This window comes from Argopecten irradians, unplaced genomic scaffold (genome assembly GCF_041381155.1).
Source record: "Argopecten irradians isolate NY unplaced genomic scaffold, Ai_NY scaffold_0020, whole genome shotgun sequence".
Lineage (NCBI taxonomy): Eukaryota > Metazoa > Mollusca > Bivalvia > Pectinida > Pectinidae > Argopecten > Argopecten irradians.
In genome coordinates, this window is record NW_027187487.1 from 142071 (window position 1) to 164122 (window position 22052).

The 22052-nt window shown below is 36.4% G+C and overlaps 1 protein-coding gene across 1 annotated transcript; it reads left to right on the forward strand.

Moving 5' to 3' along the window:
* The first annotated feature begins 11545 nt into the window (after positions 1-11545).
* Positions 11546-21731, forward strand: LOC138311379 (serine/threonine-protein kinase pim-1-like). Its single transcript, XM_069252786.1, has 5 exons — positions 11546-12106; positions 18096-18205; positions 18390-18801; positions 19984-20160; positions 20692-21731. The coding sequence occupies exons 1-5, from the start codon at positions 12025-12027 to the stop codon at positions 20793-20795; spliced, it is 885 nt and encodes a 294-aa protein (XP_069108887.1). The 5' UTR covers positions 11546-12024; the 3' UTR covers positions 20796-21731.
* Positions 21732-22052: the final 321 nt, after the last annotated feature.

Below are 22052 nucleotides of genomic sequence, written 5' to 3' on the forward strand. Positions count from 1 at the left end.
CTCTAAATCCCCTATTGGGCCCCACCCCTCCTGCCCCAGGGGGTCAGAGCCAAAATTTATACAAGTTCTGTTCCCCTTCCCCACAAAGGTGTTTGTGGCCAAAATTGGTTACAATCCATGCAGAACTCTATGACTAGTAGCGATTTAAAGGAAATGTTGACGGACGGACGACGGACGACGGACGCCGCGCCATGACATAAGCTCACCGGCCCTTTGGGCCAGGTGAGTCTAATAAGTAAAATTGACTCCAAAATTTGTTTAATTTTGAAACACAACCATATAATGATGGTAAGTCCTATCATTTGTACAATTTTGAATCCCCACCCTATAAGGATGCTACCATTGCATAATGAGCGTAATGCCATGTTTAGTTGCAGAGAAAAAGTTGTTTACATGGATATAGCCAAATTGACCCCTTTTGACCCCACCCCTCAGGCCCCGGGGGATCAGCCCCATCATTTGCACATTTTGAATCCCCACCGTATAAGGATGCCACCATTGCATATGAGCGTAATGCCATGTTTAGTTGCAGAGAAAAGTTGTTTACATGGATATAGCCAAATTGACCCCTTTTGACCCCACCCCTCAGGCCCCCGGGGATCAGCCCCATCATTTGCACAATTTTGAATCCCCACCCTATAAAGGATGTTACCATTGCATTATGGGTTGCTTTATATATAATCCCATGCTTTAGTTGCAGAGAAGAAGTCATTTATATGGATATAGCCAAATTGACCCCTTTTGACCCCGTCCCTCAGGCCCCCAGGGGTCAGCCCCATCATTTGCACAATTTTGAATCCCCACCCTATAAGGATGCTACCATTGCATTATGGCGTAATGCCATGCTTAGTTCAGAGAAGAAGTTGTTTACATGGAATAGCCAAATTGACCCCTTTTGACCCCGCCCCTCAGGCCCCCGGGGGTCAGCCCCATCATTTGTACAATTTTGAATCCCCACCCTATAAAGATGCTACAATTGCATTATGGATGCTATTCCATGCTTAGTTTCAGAGAAGAAGTCGTTTATATGGAAATAGCCAAATTGACCCCTTTTGACCCCGTCCCTCAGGCCCCCCAGGGGTCAGCCCCATCATTTGTACAATTTTGAATCCCCACCCTAAAAGAATGCTACCATTGCATTTTGGGTGATCTCCCATGCTTAATTTCAGAGAAGAAGTTGTTTAAATGGAAATAGCCAAATTGACCCCTTTTGACCCCGCCCCTCAGGCCCCCAGGGGGGTCAGCCCCATCATTTGTACAATTTTGAATCCCCACCCTATAAGGATGCTACCATTGCATTATGGGTGCTATCCCATGCTTAGTTTCAGAGAAGAAGTCGTTTAAATGGAAATAGCCAAATTGACCCCTTTTGACCCCGCCCCTCAGGCCCCCAGGGGGTCAGCCCCATCATTTGTACAATTTTGAATCCCCACCCTATAAGGATGCTACCATTGCATTATGGGTGCTATCCCATGCTTAGTTTCAGAGAAGAAGTCGTTTATATGGAAATAGCCAAATTGACCCCTTTTGGCCCCGCCCCTCAGGCCCCTGGGGGGTCAGCCCCATCATTTGTACAATTTTCAGTTAGTAGCCCATAAGGATGCTACCAGTCAAATTTTGTTGAAATCCGACCAGCGGTTATGGAGAAGAAGTCGATTGTTGACGGACGGACGGACGCCGGACGCCACGGTATGGCATAAGCTCACCTTGGTCCTTCGGACCAGGTGAGCTAAAAATCCAAGATGGTGAAATAGATTGATGTAAAATAAGACACACACACACACCCCTCTAAAACAAATATACACTTTTGACCTTTTTTTCTTCTCTGAGTGGGAAAGGGGGGGTCTTAGGTGAAATATACAGTTCAAGTTGGTGACACTGATAAACCAGTCTGACATTGTGCATCCCACTCTATGTCATTACAGCACCACTCCTGTGTAATCACAAACCAATTCACAGATGGGCCACCAAACTGTAAGTTGTTGATTAGAATTTTTCAGCAGAGTTCTAATACTAGATAATATTCCCCCAACAATAGTTTGAAATTTATAAGATCTCTAGGAACAGACACATCACCAAGACACACATTATCTCAGTAAAACCTAAATACTAACTAATAGAGCTTGAGATAATGATGAAGGACAGTTGGAAAATATTATAAATTGTTTTTATTTCAGAGCAATTATAGAACAATGTACAATTTCTCTCTATTAAGTGCTCACCTTGACTCTATCATATACTAGTACAGTAATTAATTAAAACCACATTTTTTTCCTAAAACTGGTTACTGTAAAAAAGGGGGGGGGGAGAAAGGAGAAATAAAGTTTGTTAACAGAATTCTATGATATGATAAGTTACAAGTGGATGTAGTCTGATAGTGTCTTTGGATTTGATAAGGTTTATTGGTGAAATTTAAGCAATATAATTGTTTTTATTGGTTTATAGTCATTTTATGTCACAAACACTTAAATGTGCATGTATATATATCTTTATTCTATTCATGTTTCCCAGAACAATAATTTTTATTTGATGCTGACAAGGTAATTCTTGGTCAAGATTAAGACCAATTCCATCACCAAATGAATTCAAAAGGTCATTGCATAATACATGTACCAAGAATCAAAAGAATGACTAATGTGATTTTTCAAACTTTTCTATTTATACCTTTGTACTTGTTTAAAGCTAACGGCAATGGTGCCACAACTATGTGCGGCTTTGTTGCGGCAAATGAGTGTGCTGCTTTGGTGCGGCAAGTGTGTGCGGCTATGGTGCGGCAAGTGTGTGCAGCAAACTCATTTGCATACGAAAAGTATTATTGCAGCAATATTGCTGCAACTATGTGCAGCTTTATTGCGGCAAGTGTGTGCAGCTTTGGTGCGACAAGTATGTGCGGCTATGGTGCGGCAAGTGTGTGCGGCAAACTCATTTGCATACGAAAAGTATGTATTGCAGCAATATTGCCGCTATATTGCTGCAATATTGCTGCAACTGTGTGCCAGAGGCCTTATATTTCTGTAAGGGATTGTGTTCGCAATTCCGGAAGTTCGCTTGAACTAGCTTTTTTACCCCCCCCCCCCCCCCCCCCCCTTGCATTGAACTGCATTTCATTGCATTGAACTGCATTTCATTATCAAGTAAATGATATTCGCTAGCTAAGTATGGTTACATGTGGTGTCGTGGTAAATACTGGGCTTTCTAATCTGAAGGCCCGCGTTCAAGCCTCATTGTCTGTACATGATTTTTCAAAATTTTATTTTAATTTCATATTTTAATTTGTTCGTATTTCACCATGCTTGAAAATATTCTTTTTTTTTGTCTTCATTTTATTTTTCAAAAGTTTATTCCAAACCTTCACATGTATAGCATATACATTAATAGTTCACCTTACTACCACCTCAAAATTACGAACATCCCGCTATTACGGGCACTTATTTTCAGTTCCAATTTTTTCCCATATATGTCTTTGTATCGGTGGTTTCAGTAATACGATCACACCGCTATTCCGTATCACGACCAGTTTTCATAGTCCCAACGACCACTCAATTAACAATAATTGACCCTTTGATTATGACCACAGGCACATGTGACTTCACACCTCGCTGTGCCTCACATTCCCGCATCAGCAACCCGTGAACAACTGCCCGCAGGTACATCAGTCAGTCTTTTGTTTCCGTCGACCTAATTATCAGATATCTACCTGTACTAGGAGAGTGTTAATAGCCATCATTTGTATACTTGTGATTAACGGTACCTGGCAGTCTATGTGATCGAAACCACAAGTAATGCAACGTTCTTTTGTTAGCCCTGGTGGCGAAATCGAACGATTTAGGCAGTTCTTGTTCATACATGTAGCGCCAATGGAATTAAAATTCTCTAATGTATGAGCTATATTGATATTATTTCAGATATTTATGAAGTACTGTAGTCAATCATCTCATTTCAATAGATGTGTCATCTATTTTGTTGCGGTAGCCTAAACATATGTCTCTATAACAATCAGTGTTTTGCATTAGTTAAAAAAAACGCTTGACTATTGCACAGTAATGTTTCCAGCACTTTACCGATTGTGATTGTAAGTTATTATTTGACCAATCATTGCACGTGGCGGGATAATTCAAAATGATTTATGTAAACATTTTAGAATTTACACTGATCAATACCAATTTTAAAAACACACAGTTTCGCATTTACCTCAGGTGATACTATGTGATAATTAAACTAAGTAATGTCTATAAAAAAGTATTTTCATTTGGATTAACAATAACTTGAGTGAAATTCAGTTGAAGATTTAAATAAGCACACACCATAAACTTTATTTAATGCTCATACACATTTTCATTTACAGCGGTTGCTCGGAGCGGTAGCCAGGTCTAGTACAGACGAACAGTTTTAATAATACTTTTGCTTCCAACAAATTAAAAAACGGTTTTATGCAGGGATTCTCGGCTCATGCAGAGAAAAGGCAAAGAAAATATTGAACTTAATCCGATATGTTTCTATGCTTTTTCATGGTCCGTTTTCATTCCGCTTTTAGTATGTACTGTCTTCCCGCATTTTAGTATGTTCCGTGTCCCGTTAATTAGTATCTACGCATTGTCTGATTATTATAATGTTACACGATGGTGATCTAAATTAAATAAGAAATATAAAAGTAATGTCTCGAACATGGTATACTACTACAGATATATTTGTTCCATCTGTAAATGGAACAACCAGATTTAATTACAATGCCCGATTAATTTCTAGAAAATCCTTATTCAGAATACTTTTACCACAAATGCTTGTTCTACACTGAAATCTAATTAACGAATGCGATCGCACATGTGACCATGCTTTATCAGGAAGATGGCGTCCGAATCCGGACAGATTAAAGTCTGTTTCCGTAATTCGTTTACTTCAACAGGCAGTGATTGTAACACACCGAACATCCATCTGATTCAAACGTTCTTGCAAAATGGCTATCCTGTAAGATGGCGTGATTTGCATCCGATTCTAACTGCTACGCCTGAAAGCGGCGTAGCAATAACTAACATTCTATAATTACTTTCTCATACACTCACACTTCACCATGGCCATGGTCAACATACAAATATATCAAAACTTCCACAATACTAGCTAGTAACTCTTACAATGAAAATTAATCAGCAAATGCTTGGACGGTATTGATTCTGTTTATATATCAATATATTGATAAAGAATATCTTAATTATTACATTCTACAGTACACGGCAGTGTTGTGCGGCGACTGGATTTTCCTCATAAGGTGGAGAAAAAAACATTAGATTCTACTTACCTTCGAATTCCTGTCTGCTCTCCTTACATCCTGTCCATGGTCTAATTCGCGCCAAAATATCCCGCAGCATATATATATAATTAGAAGTATTCCGAACAAAATATGAAATAGTGTTAAAATAGCAATTTTCTACTTTTATATTAAAGACTCGCTTACGTCGATTATACACTGTACGAATAATAGTAGGGAAATCGAAACGGATTGTGGGGAATGTTCCGACAGTGTAAAAATAAAATTCAGGGGCGTAAGAAGCGGGGAGGGGCGCCCCACACCGTTCCGAAGGATCATCCTCGATATTCCAGGGGTTCCGATATCATTTACGATCTCTACAGGAGTACATCCTTAATTCAATATCATTTTGAGTTACACAACAATGGTTTGAAGCCGGTATGTTCAGATCAAGGATTCATAAGTTTCTCATGTACGTCCTTGGTTCAGATTGAGTAGGGTTGCATAATGATATGACGACATTCACAATTATCATTCCTAAATGCAGGTAAATTACCATGTTAAGAACGCTTAAATGTCATTAAAATACATCGTAAAACTCATCTATTCTAAATCGTAACATTTTTCCCGGGGGAGACCCCCGCCTTCGGCGCTCGCACGCCAATTTGCGTATTCAGTAATATCCTGTTATCGACGCCACTGTCTATAGATTTGTACAAGGATTATGTTTAATGATATATATGTAAAACGTATATATGGTTTTTTAATTGATGTTTGTAGAATTTATTTTCCATGTAGTCTTCTTTAAAAATATACCAGTTTTGATTAATAAGACTCATATTTTTTTCTCAGAATAACAACATATGCTACCCCTACCCCTTAATTTTGAGCTACAAAATACATCATTTTCAGCCATTTTTGCCAAATTTTACCCTTTATGGAAAAAGTTCTGGTTTTAAACTTTTGTTAATATTTTGCATATCAATAGGGAATGGGTTGTTCTCTCTAAATTAGGCAGAAAAATGGGGGGTCCGTGTGCTTACTTTTTTGCCCCATTTGAATATTTGTTATTTTCAGCATTTTAGAGTAAAAAATAAAAGTGCTCAGATTACTATTAAATGTAAAAAAAAAATAAGTGACAAAAGTGTATCATTTCACGCATTAATGTTCAATATTTTAATTACCATGAACCTAGTAAAGATTTACAGCAAAAAAAGCTTGATACAGCTAAAAATGCTGGCGCAGTGATGATGATTTAAGGTAAAACTGTGGCTCTACTCAAAGCGAAAAAAGACACAATTTCAAAATGGCCGCCAAATGGGCTATTTCTTAAATTCCCTGTATAAAAAACACTCTACTAAAACTAGAAATGGAATTTTTTGACAAAATTTGCATCTTGCAACTTGCTAACTACAGATATTGATAAATTGTATTCGAAAATCGCATAACTTCTTTGATCTTTTTCGAAACGAGACTTCAACGGGACTGAAACCTCAGAAGAATACATCCTTAAACACAATTAGGTAAAATCCACATGAATCTATATCCCGGCTATACTCGTTATGAAATTATGATATTTTTATAAGTTTTAGCAGAAATTTAAATAGTATTTTAATTATATTTAAATTTTGCCGATAATTTTGTTTTGTGACATATCATTTGGTGAATAAAACGAATCTATATGATCATGACAAATATAATTAATTATTGTTAAAAGGAAATAAACCTTTTTTGTCAAAGAAAGTCTAGAGCTACAAAAATGATTAAAAGATTTGTGTTTTAAATTAAATCAAGTTGATTTCAAACTCGCCATTCTACAAGCAGATACGCTGAATTATACATGAAATATATGATCACTACGGTTTATGATTATTTTAATCATAGATTGTACAAATTAATCTAGATTCATTCAAATCAAATTAAATTTTCGTCATGGTTTTGGTTGTTTCTGCATTTATAAACAGGCCTACATAAAGTACCATCACACACATTGATGTGAAATAATATCTTTCTGGTAAATAAAGCCATACTGTTTTGCAGACGCAAGGACTATGGAGGTTCATTCCCACTCAGCCAACATGTTATTTTTGCTATATAAACTTTACCTGAGTTTACCTGTGTAAAAGTTGGCTATAGGCTGTATCAATTATGTCGATTAATTCCAGGTGTAAAGGTAAGAAGGGAAACAGAATTTAGCTGTATAAAATTAAAATACATTTCTTATGATATTATAAATTAAAAAAAAACCAATGATGTGTGAATTTGGCTGTACCAAATGTGAGTGTAGGACAAAAGCCCCCCTGGACAAAAGCCCCCCCGGACAAAGCCCCCAGGACAAAAGCCCCTCGGACAAAAGCCCCTTAGGATAAAAGCCCCTCCGGACAAAAGCCCCTTCTTTATAAAATAATGTATTTTTTCTTATTTTATTTTTTTTTTATTTATTCGCTATTTGATACATAATAATTTGGTAATATTAGAGAAGAGTGTCAAACATAACAAAAAAACATAATTATGTGATGTGATCATTTGAATTCTTTTAATTTTTGAGTTATTGATACCAAAGAAAGAATAAAAAACATGTATACATAGACATTAGAATGTTATATATACAAGAAACCATTAATGTTTACTTTATCATAACACCTACCAGGCTAACAGCTTGATGTTTGCATTGATTATATATAGATAATTAGGAAAGTATGTTTAATTACAAAATATTTCTATCATATAGTGTCATAGTTAGATTAACATCAATATAATTTTTTACATTTTTTTTCTATAAATCATGAAATCAATTTATCAAATTTTTAGTAAAATCCCAATAATCCAGTAAATTATTACATTGTGTCTTATTTTGAACTACATGTAAATTTGAAGAAAAAAAAAACTGATATAAGAAAATATGTTATATTTTTTTTTACTATATTTTTGAATTTAATTTTTTTGAAAAAATGAAGGGGCTTTTGTCCTCTTTTCCATTAGTATGGAGGGGCTTTTGTCCAAGGGGCTTTTGTCCTAGGGGCTTATGTCCTAAGGGGCTTTTGTCCGGGGGGGCTTTTGTCCGTACCCCACCAAATGTAAACCTTATGATATGTAAGTGATATGTTTTGTTAAAATAAAATGATTTTTTTAATCTATGTCTCAAAAGAAGGATGCAGGTTAATGTGCATTGCATAATGATAGATTTTTTTTCATAATTATAAAGAGTTTCTTTTCTGTGTTATTTAATTAATCGGTAATTTACATTGGTTACACAGATTTAACAGAGATTTGTTTAACATCTCATGACTAGAAGTATCGATACCAACGGGATATCATTCACCTCAGGAAAAAAGACATTAATAGTTTCAATGGTATTATGACATCTAGGAGGTTCGTCTATGATTTCAGATGACCAAACAAAAACGATTCAGAAAATTCAAATTATGTACTTAGTTGTTTCCCATGTGTAATATAGACACTATATGTACATGTAAAGTGCAGTATATATATGTTCCCCGTTTTGTAAACCATTTGGCATTAATTTCTGTCATATTTTGATAATAGGCTAAAATATATAATTCTATATAAGATAATTATTGTTTTACTAGTATTTAACATATAATTTCTCAGTATCTGCTTTTACATGAAAACCTACATATAAGAATAAGCTAATGAAAATTAACTATATTACAGCAGTATTATAAAACAGTTTCTATCATCTAATTAAAGAGAGAAAAGTTACATTTGTTAATTTAATTATAGTTTTATATCTAAATGCTCAGAAAGCAAATATATATAGATCTAAAAAATGATTGTTAGATTACCATCAAGATGTGGAAAATTAACTATCTGTAAGTTTTGTGTAAAATAATAGATCTTTACATGTAAAATGTGACGTTTATTTTAGAAAAATAATATAAGAATAAAAGTAGAGTACTAAGTACTTACTGTGCTTACTGTGACCTTATTGTACAGGTGTAGCACAGGTAAATACAGGTAAGTCATTTTCTAAAACAGACTATAACTTACCTGTAATTAGCCCCTATTGTTCTCTATTGTTCCTCCGCCTAATGTTAAAAAATAGGATATGTTGGCTGAGTGGGAAGACACCACTATGGACATCTGCTGATTTCTGCCAGGTAATTATAAGGTATGTCACTTTTGACACCTGTGTGTATGTCCAGCGGGATCCCGCTCTACAGGGATTGCAGGTAAATCGACAGATTTAATTGACAACGATATCCGGTGTTTATAAACTGGCCCCAATATGACACATGCGCAATCTTATAAAACTTAAACACATTTCCCTGACTTAAGTAGATCGACTGGGACACTTTACAAAGACAATGAAAATACCTCGATCTATTCTTTGTGTTGATAAAACCAAAAACCAAATGTGACCAAGATTTCAAGAATAAAATCTCTAAATCAGAATGTAAATCTATCTGGCAGACAGAAAAAATGTAGTATACTTTCTATCATTTAATGATATCTTTACCGGAGTGGTCGTCATCTTTGATGAAGCTAATTGGGGTGCGTAGCGACAGTATCTAATTATAGTAGGGCGGGGCTTATCGACTGATGCCGGATTTATATGGATGTATTAGACCACAGGCGTTTGGCTCTAAAGACATTTTTTTTCTCTCTCTATATATATATATTTGTTATACTGTGTCGACATGTAGTATAGGCCCTGCAGGTAGGGTGTTAGAATTGTACCTGCTGCCCCTATTGCATGATCGAAAAAGGCGACTAAATTTAGGATATTATTTTTTCTCTTCTTCCTATCTGACTTTATCCTTCCTAATGCCTCCCTTGGCACCGCCTCACTTTTGGCCTAGAGTTGAGCGTTCGCCCCTGTGAGGAAGGCTCTGGGTTCTGTCCCCTGGCCGAGACACACCAAAGTCTATAAAAGTGGTAGTTTCTGCTCCTGCTTAGCGCTCAGCATACAGGGAGTGGGACGACTGGTTCGCCCGTTGTCAGTATAATGTGACCGGGTGGGGTGTGTTGCTTGGTGTCTTCGGCGGCATGCTTCAGTGATATAGCACTATAAAAAGGGCAACAGTTCCACTATACAAGAAGACACAACATGAATATACCGCAGTCTCCCGAAACACGCACCTCGCACAACATACACGCAACACACCACGTGCATGGGAGGCCGTCCTTACATGACCATAGCTGTTAATAGGACGTTAATTAATCAAACAATCAAACATAACATATAAGTATAACATATATCTATAGAGCCAAACACCTGTGATTAGACCAGCCTGAGCGATTTACAAATGTATTAACTCTGGGAAGTTGCCTTGATTGGTTATAGACTCCATGCGGTGTAGCGCAAACAATGTTGACTTCAAAGGGATCTACTGATTTGACTTGGTCACACTTTTGTACCCTGGAACATACATGGTTGTAGCTGTATATATAAGGCCAAAAAATATGTCCGTTAAAAAACTAAGAAAAAATGTCTGTTTAGGGATAGGACCTATTTGGATATAGGAGTTGTTTCCAAATTAATAGATATATAGGTATTTGCAGACGACTCATTCCACTCTGTGCTTTTTCGCGTACCCAGAACTTGACGATAACGTGAGTCTGACAGTACGTTAAACTCTTCAATTCAATTATATTTGTCTGTTTAGGGTTACTTTGGGTCGGTAGGTAGGGATTTTTTTTTATATATATTTATATATATATTGTCAAGTTCAGATGCAATAGCGAGCTGTTTACCAAACAGATATATGGCTCCTATTTAATTATCAATAAAATGATTAAACATTAGTGTCGTTCACTCTTGACTCTTTATTGAATATTGAATAATTGGAGATTTGACGAAGAAAGAAGATATAAACAGCTCAGATTGGCCTAGAGTAAATAAGGATAATAGGAGTATCCTTTTAGGTACAGAAAAAATAGGGTCGATCGGGTAACCATAAACCAAGAACGTATCTCACTTATAAATCCTTGCCTAAACAGACAATATTTTTCTTTTGAACTAATTTAGATGTTTCGTCCGAAGCAGACATCCCCCTCTAATTGTTAGTTGTATCAAGGACGTATATGAGACTTATAAAAGGGGTTTGTATGAATTGTGATGGTAATGTTTAAAAGTATGCTTGTACATGTAAATTACAAACAGTAAATATGTAGATTTCTATTCAAACCTATGATCAGTTGTGCTTTTACACTATATTGTAGTTCAAGGAAGTATAACTTGACGTTTGGAATATACATGTTCACGTATAAAGTAACGATATAAAGTATGACTCTCTCGCTCATGTGATTTCAAATAAAATAGTATTCCAAATACCAAATTTCCACTCATTTTAACCTGTGACTATGGCATGTATTGTTGTTTTTATTTTACGATTTTGTATGCCAAATTGTTGCGGTATTAATTATTGATATTGCGTAAGTTTTTGAATGTGTAACAGGTAAACTCCGCCCTCAGTTAGATTATCGCTGTTACTAAACTCCGCCCACAGTTTGACTGACGCTATTCTCGAGCCGATAAACGCGCATACCGACTGGTTGAAACTATTCACGTGATTTGTGGTTTGAACGATCCGAAAGGCAATTCCGGACGCTTTCAAGAACGCATTTCACTGTTACTGATGTCCCATGTCTACAGTATACAGGTCTAGTGTTACTGATGTCCCCTGTCTACAGTATACACGTCAAGTGTTACTGATGTCCCCTGTCTACAGTATACAGGTCAAGTGTTACTGATGTCCCTTATCTACAGTATAGATGTCAAGTGAACTACTGATGCCCCCCTGTCTACAGTACAGGCCATGTGTTACAGATGTCCCCGGTCTACCAACGCTAGCGCTGTAAATTGCGTCACTGATTACAGCAGTGCCGACGGTTCTAGAGGTAAGTTGAATTTGAACGATACCCTATAATGGCAATATTTTTCAAGTTTGTACATGTATTACATATAATATGTCCCGATAGCTTTATTCCATCTTCGACTTCGGAAAATATTTAAGCGTAAAGTATAGCTGGATAATGGCGGAATGGATCCAGAAGATCTCAGTTTTCCTTGTTTTCTGCTTGTTTTTGTGGGCACTGGAGTAATTATTCTGTGTGTTCATTTATACAAAAGATGATCTGGACTTTTTGACAGATGGAATGCGGATCTTTTGTTTGAAATAATATTTATCGTCGACGGCGCACATTTCCGGTGCAATTTAACGATGTCCAGTACTAGTTGTGCACTCTAGTAAGTGGAATAGGGGTAAACGAAACTGAAAACAAAATCACATTCCTGTTTGATTTCTCAGTTTCTTTGACATGGATGTTTTTTTTTTTTTCAAAATCGTCACCATATGCCTCCAATCATAACTTTTTGTGATGAGGTTTGATTTTTTTTTTAATTTATCGGGAGAGACATAGATTTACTGAATTAACCATGAAATAGATTTACTGAATTAATCATGAAATAACACATAATGTGCAACTTAGCGATTTCATTGTGAAAGCCAGCTGTGGGAGTGTAACGGAGCAGGCTTTGGCGGGAAATGTCTATGGTGTATTTGCTAGCTATTAAAATCGCCTCTGAGTAAAGTAAGGGTACAGTTAATATCTATAAAGTTTACCTACTTAAATCGTTACTAATTTACGATCAATTACGATCTTATAGAGCTGTAGAGAGTCAAGTTACATTTTAGGTGTTCGAAACCAGCACTACATACGACCATGATAGAAACTACAGCCTTCGGAGCTATGTGCCGAGCGCTTTGATTGGTCCGTTTGAACCATCGTCTCTACCGCACGGCAGGTATAAATACTCGTGCGCGCACGCGATACAGCCTGCCCTCATACTTTTATCTCCCACTCTGTTGTCCACTATCGTAGAAATATTTATCTATTTATTTATTTAATAGTTTTTTGTTTTTTTTTTTTTTTTTTTTTTTTTTTATCTATTAATTTTCCAAATTATCCATACATGCACTTTCGGCTCAACACCCTCTTTTTTATAATAACTTCCTATAGTCGTCCTACTAAAATTCTCTACTCCCTCACAAAAACTAATGTCACAATATGCACAATCATACTTTAAAAACGTCGGAATGTACAGTATTATGTGTCGAAAGATAGGTATGGCAATACAGAAAGCAGAGACATTGACAAGATGAACAGTTTTTGTAAGGAGTCAGTCTTGGTTTGTGTTTAAATGTAGGGACACCAAAAAATTCACAAGCACACGCACGACAACCACTAACTACTAACACCTAGTCCGTCGGATGGGACTTAAAGACGGTGTCCCGTGTGAGGATGCCCAGCCTTGCACGATAAAAACCCCTCTGCGGTCTTTCGATGAAGAGTATAGGTATAGGTACAGGTCATAGTTTAGATATTTTCACATAGATAAATTAGAAGGGCTTCAAAATTATAGAATCTATATACCAAATTGATAGGTTAGGTTCCTTCCTTTCCCCTGCTCTTGATGGGTAGGGCTAGTTACTGCTAGACGATGCCATGGTAGGACATTTTAGGATCTAGGAGTCGTCTTCCAAATTAATAGATATATAGGTATAGCAGACGACTCCTCACTCTATGCTTTCTCTATATACTCTGCTCTTCCTACTCCATTTCCTATCTTTTCTCGTGCCCCGAAACGTTATATTTAGCGTCACGGTACGTAAAACTCTTCATTCATTCATTCGCGATACAGCAGATTGGTTACAGGTCTGGTAGAGCCAGCCTATTCACTGGTAAGTGCCAGCAGTCTCCGGAATGGAGGCACTATGGTGCACCATGCTCCCCTTATTACCTCCAAACTCAGATAGAATATAAATATGAAATTGAATGAAATAATACGGAAATCATTCCGAAAGTACCATGTATCAACTGTAACTGGTATAAATAAACAGTAAGCTGGCCGTGTGGTAATCCTGTGTATGTTGGCCAGATATAGCGTAATTACTGCTTGTCGGCGATAATATAACTAGTTCAGAAGGGAATTAGATATTTTGGGGTTACATTACCTGGCCGAAGGACAGGTTTTTACCATCTGTTTACCGGGAATGTGTTTAACAGTGACAAGTAATTATAATGACGGTTAGCCACTATGGGGGAAGCGCATGTGATTCATCTGTGGTCTCGAACAGTGGGCAAGCTTATATATAATTTTGTCATACCGGGAATAGTGGGGGATGAGGGTGCGTTGACAGCGCCTTGGTTGAACGGGTATCGTGCGTACTAGGGTGAGACAAGTAGGTTTAGGTCGGCCCTGGGCGCTAGGGATAAGATTGGTTAAACCCTCAGAACTTCCACTATTAACTTCACTGTAAATGTTGTGCGAAGTTATTAAATTCCATATCTAAATTAAACCTGTGCTCTGGCAGCGTGTGTAGGTCAAGATGTCGGTCTGTTCTGTTACTCAGGGTTAAAGGTCATGTATGGGACATGAGGACAGGGTAATTGGTACTTCGGGTTGGGGGCTGTTATTACGTATACAGGAGACCAATTCATTAAGACAATTGGTCTATAAATATCATTTACATGTTTCATTAGATTTCATTAGTTCTTGGTGATGATAGCTACTACATATTATATATTTTCCCCCTCCAGGAATCAAGTCGTCCTCTAGTTTCCAGGGGTCACAACGATTCCTTCGCAGGTATCGTGAAGTATCATTCATGAGTCCCTACATGGGCGCCAATGTAACAGGGTGCAGGATTTACAATAAATTTAATACCTGCCTCTGCCAGGGATCGAACTCGGGACCTCTGGATTACTAGTCTGACGCTCAACCGATCAAGCTAAAGAGAAGTTCTCTCTAGCCGAGCGATATATTGCGGCTAGTATTGACCAGGGTTACATATACATAGAGATTGGCAACTCCGCCATTTTTACGATCGGCAGATGTACCTCTGTATGTGCTTAGGGGTTTTTAGATAAACTCTTAAACAGTTAAATACAACAAAATGAATTTGATATGTTATAAAAGTTCAGTAATTTTCAGATGGTTTGAGTACGATTTTAGATAGAAAAAATAATATTTTAATAATACAAAATGCACTTTCGGTTTTGAATGTCTGATTTAAATTTTCGTAAAACCAAGGTAAAATTGCTGATTTTCATACTTTCAAAAATCATATTAAATAAAAGTAATCGGGAAAACTGGTCACATCAAACCATGATATAATGTTTAAACTTTGATTTGATGCAAAAATATCATGTTTAAAAGATTACACTTAAAAGTAGTTAGCCAAGGGAAAATGCCTATAAACCAGAGGTGCCCACTGCCTGTCAACATAGACAAAGAAGGAGTTTCCAATCTCTATGTATATATGTTTCTGAAATTAGTCAAACTTGGTTAGAATTATTAGCCTGAGATAGCATTTTAATATCGATATCATATCCACATTTGTCCTGGCCAACCCCCTGGGGGCAGAGGGGCGGGGCGGGGCTAAAAAGGGTCAAATAGGCTCAAACTTAAAAAATCTGCTAAAATTCTGGAAATGGTAGAACCAAATACTCTTTATAGATGGAAAGGTCTTAAAGTGTACACGGAATGGTTTGGTATATAAGGCTTGATAAATGCGTCATTGGATAAAATTAAATAAGAATGGAGAAAGTGCAAGCTTTAAAGCGGTTACGGTATTGGAGAAAATGCGACTATTCTCTAGAACACACCTGAAACCCCAAGCCATTGACCCCGATTCGGGACCCCTGACCTGTGACGTCACGAGGACAACGGGACCTACTCTACTCTATATAAGATAGAGTGGCGATTTTCGGTGTTCTGCTATCTAATATAAACTCTCTGTTTGTAAATATCGATTTTAAAGACACAAATACTGGTGTACATGTCCGATACCTAGTTAATATTATCCTCAATCACAGATATGAGTTTGGAATACGCTTGAAAATAGGGATTTATACCATGCATATATTGATGTTCTCGTAGATAAATGAACATCTCTGAGCGATTACTGCATAATTATAAACAGTAAAGTGTACATAATAATCCACGTACGTTGTATATCGGCGGTGTTTGGAACCACATATACATCATTATTAAAAACCCGTCTCGTGTCGTTGAATGTCTACTGGTCAAACTCGCTTTACAAATTTCTGACTTTTTCATATAACCTGTCAATACGAATTAAGGTATGATTCTAAACAGATTTTTTTTTGCATATGTAAATGCATCTACTAATTGCGTTATAACTGAAATCGATCCATTTGTCTTTTGACGAAATACATTCAAGCTTTCATAACAGTACATCCGACAACTTGTTGGTATTTTGCTCAAGTTCAATCATTAGTGTCTTCAATTGAAAAATAAATCATGCACGGGTCAAACAGGAAAAAATGGTCAGACGAAAAAAGTGAGACTTAAAGATGTCAATGTCTTATCCAAATATCAGACATCAAGTATCAAAATCAGAATACTTCCGAATTGCCAATGTCGTGCTGCGTAAATCTTTTTACCTGTATACTGCAGTAACTAAAACAGGTTTGATGGAAGCAAATACTCTTCATAGACTAAAACGTCAAATTTATAAAATCACTGACCAACTTCAAGACCCAGTATATGTACAATGTAGTGTTTAAACATGTGTGTCTTTAATTTGTTTCTTTATATATTCACACTCAGGTGATCGTTAAGGCCCATGGGCAGGGATCAATCTAGGTTTTGGGGAAAACTACCCTTTTTTCAAAATAGGGGAAAAGTTTGGCGCAATATAGGGAAATTTGAATTGTCTTATTTTTGTCCAAAATGTTCTTCATTTTGACGAAAAAGTACTGTAAAACAATTTTTTTTATTTTTATATTTAGTAAAGCAAAATTTTAAGCTCAATAATGAAAAATTTGAGTTTATCATAAAATATGCAGTAGCTATAGGATAAAAATGAAGAAATTTGCAAACAAAAGTATAAAAAATTAAAGAAAAGTAATTAAGTCACAGGGGAAATTGTGTTTCAAAAACGGTCATTTTTATAGCTTCAAATGGGGAATTTTGAAATCTTCAGGGGAACTTTAGGCCTGAGGGGAATTCATTCCTTGAGGGGAAATTTACCCATTAACAGTAATAAATCAGAGCTAGATTGATCCCTGATGGGCCTTTTGTTAACTTCTTCTCTGAAGCTATAAGCATTGGATAGCACTCATAATGCAATGGTAGCATCCTTATAGGTTGGGAATTCAAAATTGTACAAATGATGGGGCTGACCCCTGGGGGCCTGAGGGGCGGGGTCAAAAGGGGTCAATTTGGCTATTTCCATATAAATGACTTCTTCTCTGCAACCAAGCATGGGATTGCACCCATAATGCAATGGTAGCATCCTTATAGGGTGGGGATTCAAAATTGTACAAATGATGGAGCTGTCATAACCCCCCGGGGGCCTGAGGAGCAGGACCAAAAGGGGTCAATTTGGCTCTTTCCATATAAACGATACCCTACTCAACTTTATCCTTCGATAGAACCACCAGAAAGAGACTTTAATCCTTAAACAATATCCAGCATTATTCATATGGTATAGTTAGATGACCATTAAAGGCCCCTTTGGCCTCTTATTTTATATGATTACATGGGATGGATATATATGTGATATATATTTAAACAGAAGTATGTTTTTTTGAAAGTTGGGAATGTTTCCCTATAACCATGATACCAATATGGAAAAGGACAATAAACTTTAAAAATCAGGCTCCAGGATCATGGAACAATCTTAAGACTTAAATTTAGACTTAGCCAATCGAAAATGACATAACTTTTTGTGACGTCAGTTTTTGTTGGCTAAGTCGATCTGGCTAAGTCTAAAGTTAAGATTGTTACATGATCCTGGAGCCTGAGGGGTTTTATTTTTACATTAATTCATTACTATTTTTTATCATTTCTTTACAGTGGAGGACATACATTTTAAGAGGATGCCCATGTACACCATTAATAAGCATTTAGGAAGTGGTGGTTTCGGGAGCGTTTACAGCGGAACACGAAAGGGGGACAATTTTCCGGTAGGCTTGCAAAGCATTTGCCTTAAATTAATGTTTGCTACGAAATGTCAGTTGATCATGTTATTGGTAAAGAATGAACACAAAAATAAGGGACTGAACAATATTTTTTCTTATCTAACTTAAAGGTGAATGCATTGATTTTACATTAGTATTGTAACTTATCATTATATTCTTTTTCTTTCAGGTTGCCATCAAAATCATATCCAAAAACAAAGTCATTGCGTGGGGACAGCTAAATGGACAAATTGTGCCGATGGAAATTTGTTTGTTAGAACATGTGAATAATTGTCCTGGAGTAATCAACATATTGGACTGGTTCGAGTTGAACAAAAGCTTTGCTGTTGTGATGGAAAGACAAGAACATGTGCAAGATTTGTTTGATTACATAACTGAAAAAGGTGCTTTGGATGAAGAGAGTAGTAAAAAGTTCTTTAGACAAATTGTGGACACAGTTATTAACATTCATAGAATGGGTGTTGTTCATCGTGATATCAAAGATGAAAACATTCTAGTAGATTTAAAAACAGATGAACTTAAATTGATTGACTTTGGATCTGGTGCTTTCCTAAAAGACACAGTTTATCTTGAATTCAGTGGTGAGTGTCAAAGATTATATTACACTGTAGTCATTGTGAACATATTGGATCTAAAAGTAAACAAACTTTATATACTTCAAACCTAAGTGTATAGGCAGTAAATCACAGTCAGCTGCAAACATAAACCACTTTTAAGGGCAATTAGGATTGTATGGCCATGTAACAAGCTGGGATGCAGTTTACTTATAATGGTGAAATTTAAAAGCTGTAAAAAAGGGGAATAAACATTAACTTAATTAGTAATCTCTGCAAAGAAGGAATAATTAGCCCATTTTGACAGATTTAAGACAATGTCTTATAGTTTTAATATGCAGACATCATGCTGCATCTGTCGCATGTTATTAATATCATTTCAAGTTCCTCCATCGTCCTCTGTCATATGTGCCGTGCGTCATCTGTGCTTTTTTACATTTGAAATTTCTCTCAAGTTTCACGAGTGGGATTTAGATGAAACTTACCTGAAATGATCCTGAGATGGTCTGGCCAAGTGTTGTTATTTTTCGGGTTTGTCCGAAATCCAAGATCATATAGCCACGTGCACCGTTGCAACCATCTTGAAAAACCTATTTTAAACTAATTCTCTAGTTCCAATGAGCTGGAAATTGGTAGGAATGTAAAGAAGGGCAGTCCATGAAATGTTGTTATTTTTAACTTACAAAAAACTTAAACATGGAAGCTAAGGCAGCCTTTTTGTGATTATGTAGGTAGTCAGATGACCGTTAAGGCACTTGGGCCTCTTGTGTAGCAAAACCTTTTCCTCAAGTTCCATCAGTTATTTTGAGCTTAAGGTCACTTGAAATGATCCTGAGGTGGTCCTGACCAAGTGTTATTATTCAAGTTGGTTCAAAATCTAGGAAGGCCACATACCACAGCTGACTTTAAAAAAAAAAACATTTTAGTTACTTCTCATGTTCCACTGGTACTGAAAAATGCTCACCATTATTATAATTACATAAGTACAGGTAACTTGAACAGGAAACGATGAAAGAGTTGGGTAAAGGGATGGAAAAGTGTAGTTTTCAATCAACCAGTGTCATTTTTCCCTGGGGACTGGAAGAAGCATTCAGTAAGTCATTTATTCTATACGAGTTCTCGTCGTATATCATATATTTCAATGAATAATGTAAATGTTAATTGTATTATCATATCCAACAAAAAGTTCATATTCCAATATTTTTTCAGGTACACGAGTTTGCAGTCCCCCAGAATGGATAAAATTCCACATGTACCATGGCCACTCTGCAGCTGTTTGGTCTCTAGGAATTCTGTTGTTTAACCTTCTCTCTGGAGATATTCCATTCAAACTGGATGCTGATATTTTGGCGGGAAAATTAACCTATACTAGAGATTTGTCTAATGGTAATTTGCTATTATCAAAGAGATAAATGAATTAATTTCAATTTGATCATTTTGTTACTTAAAAGCTAGGTTGTTGTACAAAACACGGCATTTAACTGGTAAATGAAAGGGCTACTTAAGTCATCTACCTCATCTAATGAAGAGTACAATGTGCACCTGTTCAATTTATTGATTACAAAGATGAGATGGAATTCTACCATAACTAGAAGTTCTTTACCACGAAGTACAAATTTAAGCCATAGTAAAATTTTCATGAGTAATTCTAACTTGCACTCCAGGTCAAACTTGTGCTACTACACAGGTCACTAGTAATAGCTGTCACTAAATTAAGGTTTTTATCAGCCACATTATGGTCTTGTTTCATAAAATAGGTAGAAGTACTTTGTTTGAGAAATCTCTTCATAATACCGGTAACTTGCCATTTATTCGAAAATTATGTACTTGACAACAGTGGGGACGTGACTGTTACTTGCATCTACTGTAAGCTTGATGAAAACGGGTTTCATGTTTTCTGTATTTTTAACTTTTCAGAAGTGAAAGATTTGGTGGAAAAATGCTTAGCAATTTGTCCATCAGACAGACCAACATTAGAAGAGATTCTAGCTCATCCATGGTTAGCCTGTAGTCACCTGTAGCACAGAAAAGCATGTGATTAGGCCATTTCACTTGGAAGATGTTCTTATAAACTTGCTGTTATGAATGAATTTATTACAAAAAATAAGACAGCAATTCAGGTTTACTGTGAAACCATCCTACCACTCAGAGCTGTACTGAATACATTGATAGATTGCATCAATTCTGGAATACGGAAGAATCTTAAAGTCCCAATATACGTAACTAGCGGCACATATTGAAGTAAAATATAGCCTGGATATTGATAACATTTATAGATATTCCCTAAATTAAGATATATTATCCATATTTACGATGATATTTTACGTAGGTATTGATATAGCAGCATCTGAAACTCGCTCCGCTATCTTGGAACTCTTCTGTGTTGTTGCGTAAAGTGAAATTAAATCTTGTGAAAGTAGAATCTAGCTCGTCTTCCGTTAAAAATATGTTCCTACCTGTGTTATTTTATGTTATTTTCGCGATCTAATCTAAGAATACAACCAATCTTGCCCAAACATCGAAAACACAAAATGTAGACTTTGTGTCAACTGGTGCAGACTGTGATGTCAACTTCGGTTTTTTTAGTGGTCCACACCTAAATTATCTTAAATGTCTTTGGATTTAAAAGAAAAAATTAAAGTCTTAAAGGGACATGAACCATGTAAATTTGAGTAAAAATACATATTTAAGACATGTCAGATACCTTACTAAGTAATATATATCAGTTATTGTGCAAATGTGTCAAATAAAATAATTATAATGGAAATTCCATCTTTCTGTATTTTGAACCGGCCCGGTCGAATTTTGTAACGATAGTATAGTAGTGTTGAACTTTAGTGACCTCCCACAATGCACTGCACAAATGTAAACAAAATGGTGGGTCAAAAACGTGGGTGAAGCGAACACAAACGAATTCTGATAGAAAACAGTGTACGTCAAGAGTCAGTTACGTGCGCGATTTGTGCGCGATTGTGGAAAGTAGGTAAATATAAATGGATCGCTGAAATGCAAGAGACGGGAGCAACTCCCCACTTTATACTTGCGTGATGTACATATGTGCAATAAGTCAGGAACCTCACTTCGCGGTGCCCTGTCGAATGAAAAGTCTCGTTTGACTTTTGACTTATAATTCTTACGCTAAATACAAATTGTTTTATAACAAATATGGCTTAAACTTCATTTGTCAACCGTCTTAAATTAGAAAATAATCTTAAAATGTGGAAAACTAATATTCCTTGTCATGTCAGCAAGTTTGTTTGTTCATTTTAACCTTGCTT